The following is a 22624-nucleotide window of genomic DNA, read 5'->3' on the forward strand; positions in this document are numbered from 1 at the left end:
AGAGGGGTCATGCCTATATGTTCCCTCAGTAGGATTATAGGCTTGGGGTTAGGGTTTATAGTTTTGAGGGAACAAAGGGCTGAGGGAACATACAGATATAAGCACCTGTAAATAGTCACATAAGTATAGAGTGCAGAGAGAACAATGTAATGCCTCAAAGCTATAGGTGAACAATTAATAAGTAGCACAACAACATGCTATCTAAATAACATTACTGTACATTTGAAACTATACCAGGTAAAACAATGAAACTAGTCTCTCTCTCTCTCTCTCTCTCTCTCTCTCTCTCTCTCTCTCTCTCTCTCTCTCTCTCTCTCTCTTTCTCTCTCTCTCTGTGTGTTGTTTCTCTCTCTCTCTCTCTCTCTCTCTCTCTCTCTCTCTCTCTCTCTCTCTCCTGTTGTTTCTCTCTCTCTCTCTCTCTCTCTCTCTCTCTCTCTCTCTCTCTCTCTCTCTCTGTGTTGTTTATCTCTCTCTCTCTCTCTCTCTCTCTCTCTCTCTCTCTCTCTCTCTCTCTCTCTCTCTCTCTCTCTCTCTCTCTCTCTCTCTCTCATCTCTCTCTCTCTCTCTCTCTCACACACACACACACACACACATATAGCATTCTAAGCTAGTGTATTAGCCTATGCGGGCCTATACAGTATATATACACACAGTACAGTAGGAGCACAGTAACATATAACATGTACAGAAGGTGTTGTGTAATGATGCTGCTGTGTTGTGCAGGCCCAGCTTCAGCACCACGGATAGCTCCAGCACCAGTGGACAGCATCGGAACCATGGACAGCGCACTGTGCTTGTTATCAACACACAGATGTAAACAGCCTCAGCCTCACCCACACAAAAACAAAAAGGCGTTTCAAACCCCAGCATCCATATTCATATGGATATTCATCCCCCCCAATAAAAGCCAATGTACCAGCTCACAACTTGTCAACATTCATGACTCTGTGAGCTTGTAGATCGGCTATTGTTTGGCCGAAGATATTTGGTGTATAGATGGAAAACAAGCGGTCCCGAGTCCCAAGTCTAGAGAGGGTTATAGCCTTGGATCAAGACTCTTCATAGATGTATTTGATTCGAGTCTGATTTTAGCTTTCATATCTATGTTAAAATCGATAAAACATCTAAGATAGAGAGGGTTTAACTGGGGTTTTTCCAGCCCTTTATACATTTTGGCCATTTGAAAATAGCAGATCTACAAGCTCACAATGCGTCACCATGCAATGCATTGTGAGCTTGTAGATCGGCTATTTTTCAAATGATTTGTATAGCCTGCATTTAAAAACGTGCGAAATGGGACATCCTGCACAATGACTACTTTCTACGTTTGGTAGGCTAGACTTCAAGTACATTTTTTTTTTTAAAGAATAAGACCTTCTTTTTTTTATATAACCTTTAAAGATCAAATCCTCCGTCTCCAGGTCGAAGCCCTCGCGGTGACACTTCCTCCACAGCCCCGCCACGGTGGAGTTGAACTGCCGGCCGCACAGCGACTCCACCATCGCGGCCGACGCCATCAAGGGGGCCGCAGCCGCAGCCGCCGCCGCTGCGGCCGCCGCCGGGGGAAGAGCGTCAAAGTGCCGCTTGGCTCTGAGCGGCGCGCCGCTCTGAACACCCGCTGTCCATGGTCCTGGAACCAGCTCTCTCCGCTCCTCCACGCCGCTCTCCTTGGGCTCGGGCATGGGGGGCTTGTCGATCGCGGGGGGCTTCTTGCTGCTGCGCAGCGGCAGGCTGCTGCTGGAGATGTAGATGTAGCCCGGGTCGTTCCTCCCCCGGTTGTGGTGGTGGTGGTGGTGGTTGTTGGAGTAGTTCTTGCATCGCTCGCGGTGCCGCCGGGCGTCCGTCTCGTACCAGTTGTCGGTGCCGATGGCCACGGCTATGAGCCCCAGGGCGCAGAACGCCAGCGCCAGACCCGCCACCGTCAGAGCCCTCATAGCAGCCATGTTCCATCCATGTGGTGGTGAGGAGGATGGAGGGATGGAGGGATGGAGGGGGGTTGGCTGCCTGGCTGGTTGGCTGCAACGGGACAGCAGAGAGATCCGTCGCTGAGTGGTCGGTCGTTGCTGGTTTTTATTATTATTATTATTATTCAATTAATAATAATAATAATGATGATGATGATCAAATGGAGACTGCGATGTTAAGTCAACGATGGTTTAAATGGCTGAAGTGAATCATCATCACCGAATGAATGGCTTCATCTTCTCTGATTTATTCCACCGATGGAATTTAAAGTGGGAACTCCTGGAGCCTCTGTCTGTCTGTCTGTCTGTCTGTCTGTCTGTCTGTCTGTCTGTCTGTCTGTCTGTCTGTCCTTAGCATCTGAACTCTGCTGCACTGGGAAATGCTGAGTGCTCATTTAACTGGGTGTAACAGGATAGGTGGGCTGTGGGCACTAAAGAAAGAGTGGGCACCTATCAGTGTTAAATTGGCTATTTTTCCCAAAATGCTAATAAATAAAAATATTTGGAAAATGTTTTAAAGTAAAGTACAGCATACATGAGTAGAAGATGCTTAAACATTCGACAATTAAGGTCTAATATTTCCTAAGCTCCTAAGCATATAGGCTATATCCAGTCATTTTGGAGCTTAAAGTTGAAGGATAAAATGAAGTCTGATAATGATGTACAATTAATTATGTTCACATCGCCTACCTGAGACCATTTTACAAATATATTTTTTATACATTTTGGACAAAATAACCAATTTTACATAGAGGTGCCCAGATGTCCCTAGTGCCCACCTATCCTGTATCCTTTCATTTCTAGTGTGTAGCCTACGATTTGAACCGTCTTGGTTCTCAGAGAGTTACATTAACATTGAGGATTGTACTGTAGATCTATTGATACTGCATGGTTCAGTCTAACATGTATTTCTAATAAAGAGACATTCATTTAGAATAATAATTAGTAGTGGTTCTCATAGGGGGTTCCAGAGGGTCTCGCAGCTAAATTAGTTAACACAGCATCAAAATGAGTTAACACAGCATCAAAATCAGTTTAAATGCCTTAACCTTACGTATACATTGTCTATTTGAAAATAGTCAATCTGTAAGCTTACAGATCTACTTCAAAATAATGTGGATTTTTTTAAACAAACATTATAACAACACAACTCGTGTACGGGGGTCCCTGGCACAATAATATGTTCAGGTGGGGGTCTGTGATCAAAACACATTGATTTGAGGTTCTGGGGGCGGGGGGGGGGGGGGGGGGGGGATTAGCTTAATGTGCAAATAGTTTTCTCACTCAACAGTAAACAAACCAACATACAGTATGAGTGTATACAGGGTATCTGCACGGGAATAATAAGACCATTGCTGCGTGAAAGTCAACAAACTATAATAAAAAAAAAATAATAATAATTGCCGATCTACAAGCACAAAATGCCTCACGTTGTGAGCTTGTATATCGGCTATTTTCACAATATTTATCAGTGGAAGCGAGTCAAACTAAATGTTTAGCCTCAAATCCTACAATTCCAAGTGCTTGTGAGGGTGGGGGGGTCCCCCGTTGAAATATGATTATAGTGGGGGGTCCCCAGTTAACATATGATTATTGTGGGGGGTCCCCAGTTCACATAATGATCATTGTGGGGGGTCGTGGCCTGAAAAGGTTGAGAACCACTGACTTAGATAAATACATTGTTGCGTTTATAAACAGTTTTACAAAGTTTGCAAATGCAACGTAACTACCTTTTCACTGAATCACATGTAATTACAATTACAATTTTAGCAGACTGTTACATGTGAGGGTTCTTTCTATTTAATATATTATTTGTTGCACAGTTATTTGGTGTTTGGCTACAACACTGATGATATGTCCCAGGTGCATCCATGTGATGTTTTCTTTATAGTTAGTGACTCTATTTATAGTGGCTCATAGGAATTAGACAACGTGACAACCATATTTTTCTATTCAGCTTTTTTTTTAGGTTTTGCGTGGGAGGAGACCTGGCTGGGAGGAGACCGTCCAATCAGGATCTGGACCAATCAGGAAGAAGCCCTCCCACTATTTAAGAGCTGTCAGCAGCTGTGCAGATTGGCAATGTGTGGCATGCTGTCTGTGCTGTTACTCGCCGTCCAAAAGTTACAGGTCAATATGATGGGTGCTGAAAGTTGAGTAACCCTCCGTGTTTAATACCCTCTGTGACACCTTCTGTTTAAGTTTGACCCCGCTAAAGTAGTGTTGACCACAAAGGAGTTGCTGAGCAGCTCCTGCTAAATACATTGTGCTCTATTTGTTTCACTCAACTCAAACACAACCCTGTTGTGGATTTTAAGCACTACATTCTGTAATGTAAAGTAATCATTGCTCAAGTATAATCATTGCTATAAGTATTTGTTCAGTAACAGGAGTCTCCATGTCTCTCCAGCTCTTTAATAAACACATTCTCAGGTAGGTGACAAAATTGCGGTGTTCCAGATCCAATTGTGTCTGCTCATTTCTTTGTGTCATCACTTCCAATTTCACTTGTTTAATCTGTATCCTGACTGAGTTCTCTATTCTGATTGGATCAAATTGGCATCCTGACCTGAAAATGCCCTTTCTGTTTAATAAAGAGCTGGAGAGACATGGAGACTCCTAGTTACTGAACAAACACACTATAGCAATGATTACCATCAGAATTATAGAGCTATTTAACACTTATTTTAACCAAAAGAAAATCACTTATGATTAATAATAATAAAACTTTATTTATACAGCACCTTTCATGACATGAATGCAGCTCAAAGTGCTTTACAGAGCAAAACATAAATAAAGCAGAAGTACTTTACGGAAAAAGCAATAGCAATTTAACAATAAAGCAAAAAAAGAGCAAAAGCAAAAACAACATTAAAATAATTAAAAATAATGGAATTAGAATAATGGCGGGAAAAAAAGGCAGTGAATCAAGCAAAACAGTGAATAACGTGAATAACAACACAGAGATTTAGGGGGAAAAAAGCAACTAAACGCAAGAGTGAAGAAATAAGTCTGAAGCTGTGCTTTAAAGCCGTCTATGGGGTTTAAGTTGTTAAGAAACCGTGGTTAAGACACCGTGAAAACCTCAGGGTTTCAGTCTGACTCTGTTTCCTACCAGCAGTTTCTACACTGACCATGTGTTCTATAAATAGACAGATCGTGGACATGCCTATAACATCAAATACACAGTGGTGGAAAAAGTACTCATATATTACTTATAGTTAGTTAGTAAAAGTATCAATACTGCAATGTAAAGTACGGAATTCAAAATGTACTTGAGTAAAAGTATTGGTATCAAAATGATACCACATGCGTCACTAAATGTAAACCCCATAGATGACCGGGGTCCCCCAGTGCTCTGTACTTGGTCCACTCCTTTTTTTCCCCCCTCTACACCAAATCTCTCCGAAAATAGCCAATCTAAAAGCTCACAACTTGTCGTGGCAACATGACACGTTGCCAGCTTGTAGATCTGCTCTTTTTGTGCGATTGTTTACCCCCGGAATAACATGGGCGCTGTATGGGGTTCAACATGCACGGTTAAACTATTCTAAGATTTAAAAAAAAAATGCATGTGAGAAGCTCAATTTATTCTCCATCACACAAAAAAATTAGTGAAAAATGCTGAAAAGAACACCTCAGAGAGCTTGAAGACGTTCTTTTTTTTTTTGGTCATGAAGAGACGGTGACATGTGATGGAGGATAAACGGAGCTCACAGAGTCATGGTGGTGGTTTGATCAACTTCCTCAAAAGCAGCCGTGATGATTTGAAAAAAGAGGAAGAAGGTCCATCAACTTCTGCTTTGGAACTGTTAATAACAAAACTATCCACAGAAAAAAACATGAGCTCATTTCAGACACACATACTGTTATGTTCAGCTCACGTGTGTTTTTATGTATGTAACATAAACATACAACAGATTGATTATCATTATTTTTCTGATTATTCTGATTTATTTGTCATAGTTTTCCAGAACTAAACTGAAATGGAAGAATAGGTTCAGAATGAAGCCAAATATATGGGTCTGTGACTCTGAGAGTGTAGCCTACACATGGAACCAAATGGACCCTTTTACGCTCTCAGAGTTCAATTAAAATTGGGGGGTCCTTGAAATGAAAAAAAGGGTTGAGAATTAAGACCAGCCCACAAATGTTAAATGGACTTGACAAGCTTCAGACCACGAGCAGGAACTAACAAAACACATACTGGACACTTTCACTTCCTGTTTGTCACGTCAATGTTGAGAGAAGTCGAAGGAGAATGGACGCTCTCAGATGGACGGTCTCGTCTGTAAGTACTATTTATTCACTGCTGCGTTTGATTTGGGAATTTTTAGGACGTTGTGTGGAAATGAGCTTTTCAATAATGGCTTTGGGTGATAACTGGATCTCAGATTGTATACAGCAGGGGTATAGGCAACCTTACGCACAGGGTGCCAACATGGGCACAGGGGAGGGTGATCACTGGCACAGAGGAGGGTGATCACTGGCACAGAGGAGGGTGATCACTGGCACAGGGGAGGGTGATCACTGGCACAGAGGAGGGTGATCACTGGCACAGAGGAGGGTGATCACTGGCACAGAGGAGGGTGATCACTGGCACAGGGGAGGGTGATCACTGGCACACTGGCATAAGTGTCAGAGAGAGGTTTTTTTCTTTTAAAATTATGTATAGCCTATGGACAATCAAAATGAGTTGGAAATATATTTTTTTGATGTGGTGTCAAATAATTAAACTTCATGTTGATATGGCACACTGACTAGAGCAGGGGTCTTCAACGTTATCAGGCCAAGGACCCCCTAGCTGAGAGAGAGATGAAGCAGGGACCCCCTACTATATATTGTATAAAATTGTGTTTCAGATTAAAGTTTTTTTTTTTACTTAGTCTGCTCTTTTTTCCCTCTACACCTATAGCCTCTTTGCCAAAAAATAGCCGATCTACAAGCTCTCAACGCCTCGTGAGAGCTTGTAGATCTGCTATTTTCGGCTAATGTTCCCCTAAGAAAAGGAATTCTAGGGTTCAAGTGGTTAATGTAAAACAAAGATTTGGCGGACCCCCTATAGTAGCTCTGAGGACCCCCTAGGGGTCCCGGACCCCCTGTTGAAGACCCCTGGACTAGAGAGAAACTGACAAGAAAATGAAAACATGGCCCTTCACGTCAGAAAGGTGGCTGACCCCTGGTATTTAGCATTCTGAAACATTGTTTTGATTTCATCTTTTAGATTCGTTGATAACGCGACATCAACATGTAATCTTATCCCAATGAGAATATTGTATTATATTTGACAGCGGGGAAAGAGATCAAAGTTATACTCATAATGTACATAATATACATGTGATGTTTCCCATAAAGGCTTCAGATGAAATGGTTGCGTATGAAGCAGAGATGTACCGCTCAGCTCCAGAGCTCTACTCCTACCTCACCAGCGTGGCAGACATTCCTGATGGTGAGTATACTGGCCCTGATGGACAGTATTGTATGATGTACATGTACATGTACATGGCCGTATACTGACAATACTATCAGTACTGACAGTCAGTGGTGGAAAAAGTACTCAAATTCTTTACTTAAGTAAAAGTATCAATACTGCAATATAGAAATGCTCTGTTACAAGTAAAAGTCCAGAATTCAAAATTTACTTGATTAAAAGTACTAAAGTATTGGCATCAAAATGTACTTAAAGTAACAAAAGTAAAAGTACTAAAATGTTTGAAAATAGCAGATCTACAAGCTCACAACGCGTCGCGATGCGACGCGTTGTGAGCTTGTAGATCGTCTATTTTCAAATAGCCTAGGTATAAAATAGAGCTAAAGTGGTTAATGTATGTTTCATAATATCATCATTTATATCTGAAAAGTAACTAGTAAATAAAATTTTCAAATAATTGTAGTGGAGTAAAAGTACAATATTTGCCTCTGAGATGTAGTGGAGTAGAAGTAAAAGTATTGGAAATTGGACATACTCAAGTAAAGTACATATACAAATACCTCAGAATTGTACTTAAGTACAGTACTTAAGTAAATGTACTTAGTTACTTTACACCACTGCTGACAGTATGGTCAGTGATGATGGTATTGTCAGAACTATGTCTTCAGACTCCTCTCCTTCTATCTCTTCTTGATGCCAGTGGTGGACAAAAAGTACTCAGATTTTTTACTTGTTTACTGTTACGTATAAGTAAGTAAAAGTACAAAGGTATTGGTATCAAAATGTACTTAAAGTACCAAAAGTAGAAAGTACTCATTCTGCTGAATGTCCCATGTCACAAGTTCTCAGATGTATACGCATCTTTTGAAAATAGCAGATCTACAAGCTCACAACGCGCCACACTGTGACGCGTTGTGAGCTTGCAGATCGGCTATTTTCAAATAGCCAAAGTATATTTGGGGTCTATAAGTGGTTAATATGTGTTTCGTAATCAAAACCTACAAAGTACCTAGTAAAGTTTTCATATCATTTTAGTGGAGTAAAAGTGCAATATTTGCCTCTGAGATGTAGTGGAGTAGAAGTAAAAGTACTGAAATTTGGAACTACTCCAGTAAAGTAAAAAATACCAAAAGATTATACCTAAGTACAGTACTTAAGTACATGGACTTAGTTACTTTACACCACTGCTAGATTGTAAAGTGTCAGTGTCAGTGTTGTCAATAGAAGCTGACAAATAGAATCCGCACTCTGGATCATTATGCTCCATGATATATATCGTTACTGTCGGGCAGAAGCCTCTTATCTCCATATAATATTTAAACTTTTTGTGTTTTTAAACACCCTTCTTGATCATACTGCTGAGTCACACAGAAGCAGCAAAAGGTCTGGCAGATCTACAAGCTCTAAGTTTTTTTTTTTTTGAGACACCAAATAATGCCGCCACTCTGCATTAACGGAACACCAGCTTCCACTTGCTCTAGTGCGGTGGTTTTCAACCCCTTTTTCCGCGTCAAGGACCCCCAAATTGACACAAATTAGCCCACGGACCCCCATTTGAAAAGATATGCCAGGGACTCAACCATTTTGATTTCTTCGGGGTCCCAATGTACACTGTATCATCATCATTAGTGTTCATTTAACTCTGAGATAATATTGAGAGTGTACAAATGGAACCAAATGGACCCCAACGGGTCCATTTGGTTCCATTTGTACACTCTCAATATTTGGTTCCTAAATATTCATTTGGCTGGGGACCTCCTGGAACCCCCTCAAGGACCACTGGTGGTCCCCGGACCACTGGTTGAGAACCACTTGCTCTAGTGCACGGGCCTTATCCTGAACGTGGCATCTTTCCATCGGGGGCAGTGTTGCTGCTTGGAGCATCAACACAAACTCAACAAAGTTGCAGAACCCATGTTCAGGTGCCAGTCACACACCTGTGAGGCAGTCAGTCACACACCTGTGACTACTGTCACACACCTCTCAGCAGGTGTGTGCTGGCAGGTCGCTCAAAACAAGAGCGATTACCAACAGAAGCATGTTCGGGGATTTTTGGCAATTCTTTTGGAGGCGCTACCCACACGTTTAGCTGCGTTGCTCATTCCACCAATGCCCGATCCTTACAAGCTGTACCTCGTTGTAGAGGTGACTAATCAATGATAAAAAATTATACAAAACACAATACCAATTGGTATTGTTGAAGGGGAGAAATAATCGACCGAAGTTACGTTTCCGAATTTTTGGTGGGCATATATATATATATATATATATATATATACATATATATATATATATATATATATATACACACACACACACACACACACACACACACACACACACACACACACACACACACACACACACACACACACACACACCGTTTTAGGTAACTGGTTGTGTGGTTGTGTTGTTTCAGATCAGAGCTGGAACACGCTGCAGTGTGAACGCTCTGAGCAGAGAGACCTGGGTCACTCTGGAGGAGGAGGTCACCAAGGTCACCAAGGTCACCAAGGTCATCACCACCTGGCTGAGCTTCACTGTCTTCCATCTCAACTCCTTCAGCTCTATCACTACAGCCAGGACCCCTCAACGGCCCCCCCACAAACAGGCACACAGGTTAGGACCCCTCCACAGCCCCTCCACATGTGTGCCTGATGTGCATGGTGCTGTTTGTGTGCAAACATTCAAGATTCGAGATGTTTATTGTTACATCTCATATACAGAACATGTGTTTATTGTTGCATCAAGTGGTGTAGAGTAACTAAGTACATTTACTCAAGTACTGTACTTAAGTACAATTTGAGGTATTTTTTACTTTACTGGAGTATTTTCCAGTTTTCTGTTATTTTACTTCTACTCCACTACATCTCAGAGGCAAATATTGTACTTTTACTCCACTACAATTATATGAAAACTTTAGTTACTAGTTACTTTGTAGATTTAGATTATTATTACAAAACATACATTAACCACTTCAGTCCTATACACATTTCGACCATTTGAAAATAGCAGATCTACAAGCTCACAATGCGTCGCGATGCGACGCATTGTGAGCTTGTAGATCTGCTATTTTCAAAAGATTTTCATACATTTGAAAACGTGTGAAATGAAACATTCTGAATACTTAGTACTTTCTACTATTGGTACTTTAAGTACATTTTGATACCAATACTTTTGTACTTTTACTCAAGTACATTTTTACTTCCGGACTTTTACTTGTAACAGAGTAGCTATTTCTACATTGCAGAATTGATACTTTTACTTAAGTAAAAAGTGTGAATACTTTTTCTTCCACTGGTATCCAGTGGTGAATAAATCAATAATGATCACGGTTTAGGAATAAGTGTATATTTAAACAACAATATTCTGTGGCTTCATCAATGACTAATCAAAATAACAAACGTCTCTGTCTCACGACTGACAGGAAATACCCACAATGCAGCCACACGTCAACAAACGTTTGATCTGGACTGTTGAGGGTATTTTCACCGAAATGTCATAAAAGCCCAGTCATCTATCTATTCATTGTTAAACTTCTCAGTGAACTCTGAGCGTGTACAAATGGAACCAAATGGACCCGTAAGGGTCCATTTGGTTCCATGTGTACACGCTCAGAGTTAAATGAACACTGAGGACTTTTACAGTGTAACGTGATGCAGCTATACTTCCTCTTTTAGGACAAAGAAAATGCTGTCAGTGTCAAACATGACTGTTTTTGTAAAGATCCCATATTTACAATGTAGGCATTTAGTTGATTTCGTCGACTAAAACTATGACGAAAAATGTCCGTCGACTACCTTTTCACGCTGACAAAACTAAATTAAAAACTAAGCTATGATGACTAAAACTAAGACTAAATATATTGACAATTTTGTCAACAAATAAAAACTAGACTAAAACGTTAGTGAGGGATCTAGTGGAGAAGAGATCCAGTAGAACTAAAGGCAAGGCATCAATACTGCTTCATACATAGAGTGTCTTAAGAGAGCCTCACAACAACCTTTGCAGTTACAGAAATGACTATAACATCAACTAAGAGGAGTTATTGAAGGCAGAGTATGGAGAAAAGATCCCCAGATTGTGTTCAATATTTTGTTGTTTTCTTACATCTTGTACAGCATCTTGTCAGGAGGAGTACAATATCAAATCAAATCAAATCAAACTTTATTTGTATAGCACATTTACAACAGCCCAAAGCCGACCAAAGTGCTGAACATGGTTAACACAAGGTAATTCAGACACACAGAAGCATCAACAAATAATATGTACGCAGGACAAAAAAGAAAAAGAAAAAAGAAAAACAGAACAGTACAATAAGACAAACGTTCATTTAAACCACTGGTTATCCACCTTTTTTTCAGCCCGTGACCCTCCAAAATAATCATATTTGCTCGGGACCACCAACCTGATAAGCACTTTGAATTGTAGGAGTTGAGGCACTACTTTTGGTTTGACTCGGTTCCACAGATAAATATTGTTAAAATAGCAGATCTACAAGCTCATAGACAGTGGTGGAAAGTAACTAAGTACATTTACTTAAGTACTGTACTTAAGTACAATTTTGAGGTATTTGTACTTATTTACTTGAGTATTTCCAATTTCCAATACTTTTACTTCTACTCCACTACATCTCAGAGGCAAATATTGTACTTTTACTCCACTACAATTACTTGAAAACTTTAGTTACTAGTTACTTTTCAGATATAAATTATGATATTACGAAACATACATTAACCACTTTAGCCCTATTTTATACATTATACATTTTATACATATAGATTTTATACAGGCTATTTGAAAATAGCAGATCTACAAGCTCACAACGCGTCGCTTTGCGACGCGTTGTGAGCTTGTAGATCGGCTATTTTCAAACATTTTTGTACTTTTACTTTTGGTACTTTAAGTACATTTTGATGCCAATACTTCTGTACGTTTACTCAAGTAAATTTAGAATTCCGGACTTTTACTTGTAACAGATTACTTCTACAGTGCAGTATTGATACTTTTACTTAAGTAAAACATTTGAGTACTTTTTCCACCACTGCTCATTGCGCGGCATTGAGTGCCGCGCAATGAGCTTGTAGATCTGCTATTTTTGAATGGCCAAAGAAACCTAAAAAATGACACAGATGCGTTCTCGGTCTTAACCTTTGCATAACATGCAGACTGCATGGTGCTGACACCCACATCACATCACATGGACTGTTACTGTTACTGTTATTGTTGTCAGATCCCATATTACAGCCACAGTTACCAGTGTTACCAGCAGCGCTCTGAGTCTCCCGCCCAGTACAGCTCAGACGAGGACGAACAGCAGCGGGCCCCCAGGGCCATCGTCAGGGGCCACGTCAGGGGCCGCAGGGACCCCCCCAGCCCCCCGCTAGAAGTGTCGGAGGGCGAGGAGGACGGAGACCAGCCCCCCGCCGCCCCCCACGGTGAGAGAAACACATGGCTATAGCGTGTCTGCAGATTCCAGTGGTGGAAAAAGTACTTGCATGTTTTACTTAAGTAAAAGTATCAATACTGCAATGTAGACATTCTCTGTTACAAGTAAATGTCCAGAATTTAATATTTATTTGAGTAAAAAAAGTACAAAAGTTGGTATCAAAATGTACTTAAAGTACCAAACGTAGAAAGTACTCATTGTGCAGAGTGTCCCATTTCACAAGTTTTCAAATGTATACAAAATCTTTAAGCTCACAATGCGTCGCATCGCGACGCATTGTGAGCTTGTAGATCGGCTATTTTCAAATGGCCGAAATGTATATAGAGCTGAAGTGGTTAAAGTATGTTTTTAATGATAATTAAAATCTACAGAGTAACTAAAGTTTTCAAATAATGGAGTAAAAGTACAATATTTACCTCTGAGATGTAGTAAGTAAAAGCATTGAAAATTGGAAATACTCAAGTACAAATACCTTAACATTTTACTTAAGTAGAGTACTAATCCACATCTGTCTTCCCTGAATAAATGAAGGTGAATGAATAAATGAATAATAAATGTCTCCACTGTTCTCCAGCAGGTCACAACAGAAAGGTTTACGATGATGAAGGCTCCATCATGGTGTCTCCTCCTCTTCCACTCATCCATCCTCCATCATCAGGTACCAGTGGTGTAAAGTAACTAAGTACATGTACTCAAGTACTGTACTTAATTTTGAGGACTTTTACTTTTATTTTTTGCTTTATCGTTAAATTAGTTGTACTTTTCTGTAATTGTATTCTTGCTCTGTAAAGCACTTTGAGCTGTATTTCATGTCATGAAAGATGCTACAGTATACAAATAAAGTTATATACTGTATAACATACCTTAACCACTTTAGCCCTATTTTATACATAGGCTGTTTGAAAATAGCAGATCTACAAGCTCACAACGCGTCGCATCGCGACGCGTCGTGAGCTTGTAGATCTGCTATTTTCAAACATTTTAGTACTTTTACTTTTGGTACTTTAAGTATATTTTGAAGCCAATACTTTTGTACTTTTACTCAAGTAACATTTTGAACACAGGCCTTTTTACTTGTAACAGAGTATTTTTTATAGTGTGGTATTGCTACATTTACTTAAAGGTGCTAATATCTGAGTACTTCTTCCACCACTTCCCACCACTGGTCAGGTACCACCACCAACCACAACAGGAAGGTCCGCCTGTACCAGTTCCTGCTGGACCTGCTGTGGAACGGAGACATGAGCGACAGCATCTGGTGGGTGGACCGCGACCAGGGCATCTTCCAGTTCTCCACCAAGCACAAGGAGCAGCTGGCCAGCCGCTGGGGCCAGCAGAAGGGCAACCGGCTGCAGATGACCTACCAGAAGATGGCCCGCGCCCTGAGGAACTACGGCAAGACGGGCGAGGTGATCAAGATCAAGAAGAAGCTGACCTACCGCTTCAGCGCCGTCGTCCTGGACCGGGCCTCCTCCACTCAGAACGTTGTGAACACCGGCATTCATTCTGACTAGAATGGCCTTTGTTTATTTATTCAACCTGAGAGAAGCCACAGAACCACCGTTTGATGAGATTTAACCTCGATCAGACCCAAAACTTAGAATATTTTGTCATTGTTAATGTTGGATAAGATTTTGTCCATGCTGTATTGATGTTGGTACCATATAGGAGAGATAACAGGCAAACGTCGATCAAAATAGCAATTCTTCTTTCATCACAACCTTTATTTCAGCTCGGAGTACAGTTGAGGGGCAGGCCCTCATTTTCAATGTAGCCGAGATACAGAACACAGTAATCAACAGGAATAGACAATAGTACAGCAACATAAAAATACATGAATCAGAATACAGAAAGCACTCTAAGAACTAAAATACTCAAAGAACTAGAACAGATCTACCAAAATGTTACAATTAAATAAAGCAGTTACAATCCTGAACAAAAAATGTTGGAAACCATTTCCCTGAAATGACCTAAAGATGGAAGTGATGTGATTTTCAAGGACCTCTGGAGCTCATTCCAGGCAGATTGAGCACTGACAGAAAATGCTGTCTTGCCTATAACTCAGTCTGCGCAAAAGGAACCTTGAGCGTCTCCATTCTCTAATAGACCATATTCACACGGCGGCCATTTTGGAATTGAACATTGAAAGTGCCACCCCGTTGCCGTGGCAACCGGGGTGGCACTTCATTGACTTAATAGCAACATGGCCGGCCTTCGTGTGAATATGGTCTATTGTGTAGACTTCTTGTAAATTAAGTAATGCAGATGTTTAACAATATAATTTAACTCTTGAGAGCGTAACATGAAACCAAATGGACCCGTAAGGGTCCATTTGGTTTCATTTTACGCTCTCAAGAGTTAAAGATCTATAAGAATCCTTTTGGATATACCAACTCTCCATCATTTAGCTGGGGACCACCTGGAATCCCCTCAGGGGCCACTGGTGGTCCCCGGACCACTGGTTGATAACCACTATAAAGTATAAAGGGTTATGGTTATGGGCTTAACCGTTGATCCCATATTAACCGGAACCTTCCAGTCACAACACGTCGCAATGTGAGCCATCGTGATCTTGTAGATCGGCTATTATTATCCCTGTTAATTTGTTCTTTAAGGTACAAATCAAAACCTGCTCCCCATATTGATTCCAGCGGTAGAGCCTGGAACGTGCCATTTTAAATGCTCTGTATGCACCCGACTTTATCAAATTATGCAAACAAAATGATCACAAATTACTCTATTTTTAATTATACGAGGGGTTAATGTGTGTTTGTATGTTAATTAAATCATTATATGCAACATGTTATAGCCTATATGTAACACACACACACACACACACACACACACACACACACACACACACACACACACACACACACACACACACACACACACACACCATGCTGGGATACGATGAAGAGCTTTATAAAATATTTTTTAATATTATTTTAATGACAGAGAAATTATATTGGAAAAATAAATCTATTTTTTTTCCTATCAAATCACTCAACCCATGAAGTCTTGAATCCATGGAGATTCTTATTTTTTTTGTCGCATTCCTCCTGAGATAATAATTAAATAATTGAGAACTAACACTGCTGTGGTAGGAGACCAAAATGTAACTATATTATAAAGAATAATACAATTAAAAGCCAGCCTGGACAGTTTGTATGCCAATCTGGGAACCCAGAGCCAGTGAGAATGAAAAACAGCGCCCTCTGCTGTTTGTACTATGCAGACACACACACAGACCCAGCAACAACCTCAAACCCCCACACCAGGGGTGATGCAACTTTGATGATGTAGAGGGCCACTATATTTCCACTCTCACTCCAGAGGGCCACATTGCATATACTGTCGGGCAGACACGTCTTATCTCTGTATTTTAACTTATTCTCGTAAATTAATGCCATACTTCGCCATTCTATGTCACACAAAAGTAGCAGAAATAGCCGATCTACAAGCTGAAAACGCGTCGCAGTGCGACACGTTTTTTAATTGGAATCCTGAAAAGTAACATTTGTATTTACTTTCAAATGCATTTAGTTATACTTATGTTAACTTTATGAACTTAAATGCAAATAATATTTAAGCTATAGACTGAAGTAATTAAAGAAGGTCATGGACTGTGTGCGGCAAGACTGAATTTGCCCAGGCCTACCTATGGCCATATTAGTCTGGCCATGCCAGGCTAGCATCTCCAGGCCCTCTTTGGTGTCCTGAGTTCTCCTCTTTGGTTTACTGTTTGCATTGAGTTTCATTATGTTTCTCCTCAATGTTCGAGTCTATGTTGTGGGAAGAGAATAAAAAGCCATTTAATTTGTGCCAATCGTCTTGTTGTTCTGATTTGTTTGGAGGCCTGTAACAGCAGTGTTGGGGAGGGCTGGAGTCTGTGGAAGATCCTGACCATGTGTGAACACAGGAGGAGATTGTCTTACAGTGGTGTAAAGTAACTAAGTACATTTACTCAAGTACTGCACTTAAGTACGCTTTTGAGGAATTTTTACTTTACTGGAGTATTTCCCATTTTCAATATTTTTACTTCTACTAGACTACATCTCAGAGGCAAATATACTTTTACTCATTATTTGAAAACTTTGGTTACTAGTTACTTAGCAGATATAAATTATTATATTATAAACATGCATTAAGCACTTTAGCCCTATTTTTTTACATTGGCTGTTTGAAAATAGCCGATCTACAAGCTCACAGCACGTCGCATCGCGACAAACATTTTAGTGTTTTACTTTTGATACTTTAAGTATATCTTGTTGCCAATACTTTTGTACTTTTACTCAAGTAACATTTTAATCAATCTGGGAACCCAGAACCAAATAAGAATGAAAAACAGCGCCCTCTGCTGTTTGTCCGCAGAGCAGAATCTGTTCTTGAGAGATTAGGAGGACCCAGCCATGCAAATGTTGTGAGTCCTTGGGGCAAGCAGCCCTTTCTTTGCCCCAAGTTTCTATATCCCCCCCCCCTTCTTCTTCGTTTTCCTCTTCTTCGCTCCCCCTCTTTCTTTCATTTTCACCGAGTGGTTCAAGTCTTAACCTACCCCCTACCCCCCCCCTCTTTTCTTTTTCTTCTCTTGTACATATTTTTCACTCTTCAAACCAGTAACCTGTAAGCTGATTGTATGACATTCTGTATAGTAGTGTGTATATCTGTCTGTCTCTTATAGCCTATGTCATCATGATTTGTGTGTGCATGGGGTTCTCATCTTAAACAAGCTCAGTGCTTAATGAGTCTCCCAGTTTAGTAGACCTTGTATTGTGAAATTGTACTTCCATGTACTGTTGTTCTCATGTCTTACTAAATAAAGTACATCAATCATTCAATCATTGTCTGGAACTGAGGCAAATATGTTCTTTTTTCAGAGCACCCACCACAAGAGAGACTATAGTTTCATCGAGAAGATGAAAAAAAAAAACGGTTAGTTAATCATAAATCATAATACAGCATAAAAGTGCTATTTTTCAGTCACTCATATCTGTGCTGCTTCAAAAGCATTCAAATCTTGTTGGCATTTTCATGGTTTGAGTGAAACGAAACGAAGACTTTTAGACAATGACTGGTGCCCACAGTTGAGAGGTTCCAGACACAAGCCCAAAACACTAACATTCTTTATTCCTTATGCTTCAGTTTGGGGGAATGAGAATGCCAACTATAAAACTGCCTCCCCTTCTGATCACTGCATCTAGGCATATATAGGTTTTGAAAGAGCATTGAGATTTTGAGACCCCAGGTCTTTGGTTTTGAATTTGCATTAAGGCTCTAGCAATTGTTAACTCATGGATGGTAAAAAATAAAAGAGACATAGTAAAGGAAATTGGCAGTGTATTTACATGTCCTTGCATTACAAGGACAATCAGTCACCACTCCACTCAGTCAAAATGTTGATGTTCCTTTCTGCAAAGCTCCTCTCCATGTAATGTTCCACAACTCCACTAGTATGGAGTTACATTTGTGTCTTTATTAACCAAACAAAAGAAAAACATTTGAGAGAGAAAAAATATAAACAGAGCAAAGAATAGTTTTGAATGAAAACAAATTAAAACAGCAAGCAAAAAATAATAATTTGTAAGCAAAGGAAATGATATAAAGAGAACAAAAAACTATTTTTAATTAAAACAAATTAAAAACGCAATCAAAAAAATATATTTGCAAGCAAAAAAATATAAGATTTGAAAGAAAATAAAAAATAATTGAGAACAAAACTTTTAAAATTCAAGAGTAAAAAAATAAGGAAAAACGGTTTAAACTACATAAAACAAAATACTTAGTAAAATGTTTGGGTAATAAAATGTGTTGTGCTAAATAAAATGTTTTTAATGTTTTTTTTCCTCATTTGCGAATGAAAGTAGTTTTTCTGATTGCAAAATGCCTTCTCTCTCAAAACCTATGTCTTTGGTCTCGATTTTTTTTTTCTCTCTCTTGGATTTGTTTGTGTGAGGGGTTAAAGTTCAGAAGGCGGGTCCTACGCTGATAGATGTAAGACACCTCTCCATTGGTCACTTGGAGTCTGAGTGACAGCTCCCCCTTCCTTATGTAGCTTGTTGAATGCAGGGATGGAGGTGTGTTACGGCCAGCATGTTTTTTTGATTGATTGAATTATTAGCAGTTTGCAAAAAAAATAAAAAAACATGAAAGTATAATGCAAGGTCAGCTAAGAGTATTTAAAACCCAAGAAAGATGACTTGTTTCCATTGGGGTCCTTTGTGCTCAATTCATAGAGACATTTAATGACAGACAGATATACACTACTATGCAAACATCATAAAAACAAAAACAAAAAAAATATGTACAGTAAACAGTTTGAGTAAACAGATTGATGGAATACTTTATTAACAGTAGGATACAGAGGTACAATTGTACAATGATTGTTATAAGGATAACACAAAAAGGCTTGTTTCCATTGTGGTCCTCTGGGACTGAGGTCAGAGCTCCATTCCAGCTCTGGACGCTACACTATTCGTTACAATATTGAGCATTTTAGGCTATTAGCAATTCAGATGATTCCCTAATGTTAGGTTTCTGTTCTACTTACAGTTTGTGATCTGTATTTAAAATTGTTGTATTGTTGTTATAGTAAGCCAGTGGTTCCCAAACTTAGGATCGGGACCCTCAGAGGGGGTCCCCAGATTAGCTTAACGGGCAACATTGTTTTCTCTCTCAACAGTAAACAAACCAACCTATACAGTATAAGTGTATACAGGGTAACACATTTCTAAAGTGACAATTTAATGACTTTTAAGACCTTTTTAAGGCATTGTGCGCTTGTAGTTCGGCTATTTTCACAATATTTATCTGTGGAACCAAGTCAAACTAAATCTAATGCCTGGGTCAGGGTGGGTGGTCCCCAGTTCAAGTATGATTATTTTGGGGGGTCCCCAGTTCAAAATATATTATTTTATGTTATATTCGTTATTCTAATTAAGGCAAGGCTGAAGTGACTGGCCTATTGGCCAGGCCCATTCCAGATAGACTGCTTTGGAAACGTTTCGTCTGATAGTGTGCTTCAGGCTGTGAATCCCTAAAATAATCATATTTGAACTGGGGACCCCCCAAAATAATCATACTTGAACTGGGGACCACCCACCCTGACAAGCACTTGAAATTGTAGGCATTAGATTTAATTTGACTCGGTTCCACAGATAAATATTGTGAAAATAGTCGAACGACAAGCGCACAATGCCTTAAAAAGGTCTTAAAAGTCATTAAATTGTCACTTTAGAAATGTGTTACCCTGTATACACTAATACTGTATAGGTTGGTTTGTTTACTGTTGAGAGAGAAAACAATGTTGCCCATTAAGCTAATCTGGGGACCCCCTCTGAGGGTCCCGATCCCAAGTTTGGGAACCACAGGCCTACTATAACAGTAACAACAATACAACAATTTTAAATACAGATCACAAACTGTAAGTAGAACAGAAACCTAACATTAGGGAATCATCTGAATTGCTAATAGCTTAAAATGCTCAATATTGTAACGAATAGTGTAGCGTCCAGAGCTGGAATGGAGCTCTGACCTCAGTCCCAGAGGACCACAATGGAAACAAGCCTTTTTGTGTTATCCTTATAACAATCATTGTACAATTGTACCTCTGTATCCTACTGTTAATAAAGTATTCCATCAATCTGTTTACTCAAACTGTTTACTGTACATATTTTTTTTGTTTTTGTTTTTATGATGTTTTGCATAGTAGTATATATCTGTCTGTCATTAAATGTCTCTATGAATTGAGTACAAAGGACCCCAATGGAAACAAGTCATCTTTCTTGGGTTTTAAATACTCTTAGCTGACCTTGCATTATACTTTCATGTTTTTTTTTTTTTTTTTGCAAACTGCTAATAATTCAATCAATCAAAAAACCATGCTGGCCGTAACACACCTCCATCCCTGCATTCAACAAGCTACATAAGGAAGGGGGAGCTGTCACTCAGACTCCAAGTGACCAATGGAGAGGTGTCTTACATCTATCAGTGTAGGACCCGCCTTCTGAACTTTAACCCCTCACACAAACAAATCCAAGAGAGAGAAAAAAAAAATCGAGACCAAAGACATAGGTTTTGAGAGAGAAGGCATTTTGCAATCAGAAAAAACTACTTTCATTCGAAAATGAGGAAAAAAAACATTAAAAACATTTTATTTAGCACAACACATTTTATTACCCAAACATTTTACTAAGTATTTTGTTTTATGTAGTTTAAACCGTTTTTCCTTATTTTTTTACTCTTGAATTTTAAAAGTTTTGTTCTCAATTATTTTTTATTTTCTTTCAAATCTTATATTTTTTTGCTTGCAAATATATTTTTTTGATTGCGTTTTTAATTTGTTTTAATTAAAAATAGTTTTTTGTTCTCTTTATATCATTTCCTTTGCGTACAAATTATTATTTTTTGCTTGCTGTTTTAATTTGTTTTCATTCAAAACTATTCTTTGCTCTGTTTATATTGTTTCTCTCTCAAATGTTTTTCTTTTGTTTGGTTAATAAAGACACAAATGTAACTCCATACACTAGCCACTACAGTCCAGTGGGTGGCGGTACAACACCTCTAAAGCTGGTGCACCAACCCTCCAGGCAAACCCAGAAGAAGAAAAAGCAGCAGGACAGCAGCGTTGCCATGTCTGTTTATTATAAGCGACTTTGGGATAGTTTTTCTCTAAAGTCACTTGTAAATATTGGCAGTTATTGTGGGTTGTAGGTTTTTTTAAATGTAGCTTATTTGGATTTGCTTCCTAAATGTTGTTCAAAAATATGTTCTGCCACGGACCTCCATACAACATCTGTGCATTTAAAATATTGCAAAAAATATAGTATTTTTCAGATTTAATTTTTTTTAAATAACAAGATTTTTAAAATAATTGCATACATTTGAAAACTTGTGAAATGGGACTTTAAGTACATTTTGATACCAATACAGAGTAGTAGAGTAACAGAGTATTTCTACATTGCAGTATTGATAGTTTTACTTTTATTTTTACTACTTTACTTTTAACTAATTACCACCAGCTATTTTTAAAAAAAAGGCATGGGTTTCCGAGGCTACCAGCTATAGACCCCTGGCCGCTTGTTTCTCTCACAAAACCTGGCAACACTGAAAGGAGAGCCTATGCTAACAACTTTAGCATTTAGCATCGACCTCCTCTCTGCTCTGACAGACATTATTGTTGTTGTTATTATTATTAGTATTATTATCATTACTCCTTCTCATCTAACAGCCTGACAGCTCTTCACGGCGGATACAAACACCTTTATCTGTGTGAACCAGGCATTTAAAGACATTTAAATGCGTCCTGACTGCTGACACCGTGTTGTTTACAGAGGAGCTTTAAAGGTAACATGATGACATCCAGGGCCATGCTAACAGCTAGCTGCATGCTAACCCTGGTCCACAGCGTTATGTTATGTAGCCCCTACGGAACCTCTACCTCCGCTGTATGGCTCCGAGTTGAGGTTTTGAGTAGTAAACTCCGAACCTACTAAAACCGGGGTTACATTCGTAACCTCTAGTTCCTCGTTTCTCTCTGCCGTTTGAGCAGGACATTGTCGCACATTTCCCACTTTTACATGTTTCTTACCCCTTTCTGCACATCGTATCCAAAAAGTAAAGCTTATCCGCCACTCTCTCAGATGTTTTAAGTTCTAGCGGACCATAAAATCTATCCAACGAGTTGAAGAAAGTATTTAATTCGCCTCTGTCCTCAGCCGGCAGTGGTGGAAAGTAACTAAGTACATTTACTTAAGTACTGTACTTAAGTACAATTTTGAGGTA

General features: G+C 39.4%; 3 protein-coding genes across 8 annotated transcripts in view; 2 read left to right on the forward strand and 1 right to left on the reverse strand.

Annotated features, from left to right (window-relative positions):
* The window catches only part of LOC308091609 (transmembrane protein 178B-like), a gene marked incomplete at both ends in the record, with an annotated part of 13368 nt that extends 11425 nt beyond the window's left edge, over window positions 1-1943 (reverse strand). The window contains one exon of the mRNA XM_080437272.1: window positions 1394-1943. Coding sequence (XP_080293398.1) covers window positions 1394-1943 — 550 coding nt within the window. The remainder of the gene's footprint in view (window positions 1-1393) is intronic.
* Window positions 1944-6203: 4260 nt separating this feature from the next.
* Window positions 6204-15119, forward strand: LOC308091356 (transcription factor PU.1-like). 5 transcript variants are annotated; one of them, XR_013933702.1, is made up of 7 exons: window positions 6204-6255; window positions 7320-7413; window positions 9815-10014; window positions 12629-12833; window positions 13419-13502; window positions 14015-15008; window positions 15044-15095. XR_013933702.1 is itself a non-coding variant. In XM_080436914.1 (6 exons), exons 1-6 carry the CDS (start codon window positions 6226-6228, stop codon window positions 14356-14358), a joined length of 954 nt encoding a protein of 317 aa, XP_080293040.1. In that variant the 5' UTR covers window positions 6204-6225; the 3' UTR covers window positions 14359-15119. The 5 variants fall into 5 exon arrangements, 4 of the variants coding, with proteins under 4 accessions (XP_080293040.1, XP_080293038.1, XP_080293041.1 ...); XM_080436914.1 differs by having other exon boundaries at window positions 13419-13504; window positions 14020-15119; XM_080436912.1 differs by having other exon boundaries at window positions 14015-15119.
* A 6848-nt stretch (window positions 15120-21967) lies between these two features.
* Window positions 21968-22624, forward strand: part of LOC308091349 (ATP-dependent clpX-like chaperone, mitochondrial) — a 47359-nt gene continuing 46702 nt past the window's right edge. For both annotated transcript variants that reach the window (XM_080436901.1, XM_080436902.1), the window contains exon 1: window positions 21968-22186. The gene's annotated coding sequence lies outside the window, so the exon portion shown is untranslated. The remainder of the gene's footprint in view (window positions 22187-22624) is intronic.

The sequence above is a fragment of the Gymnoscopelus braueri genome, assembly GCF_963280865.1.
Source record: "Gymnoscopelus braueri genome assembly, chromosome: 9".
NCBI lineage: Eukaryota > Metazoa > Chordata > Actinopteri > Myctophiformes > Myctophidae > Gymnoscopelus > Gymnoscopelus braueri.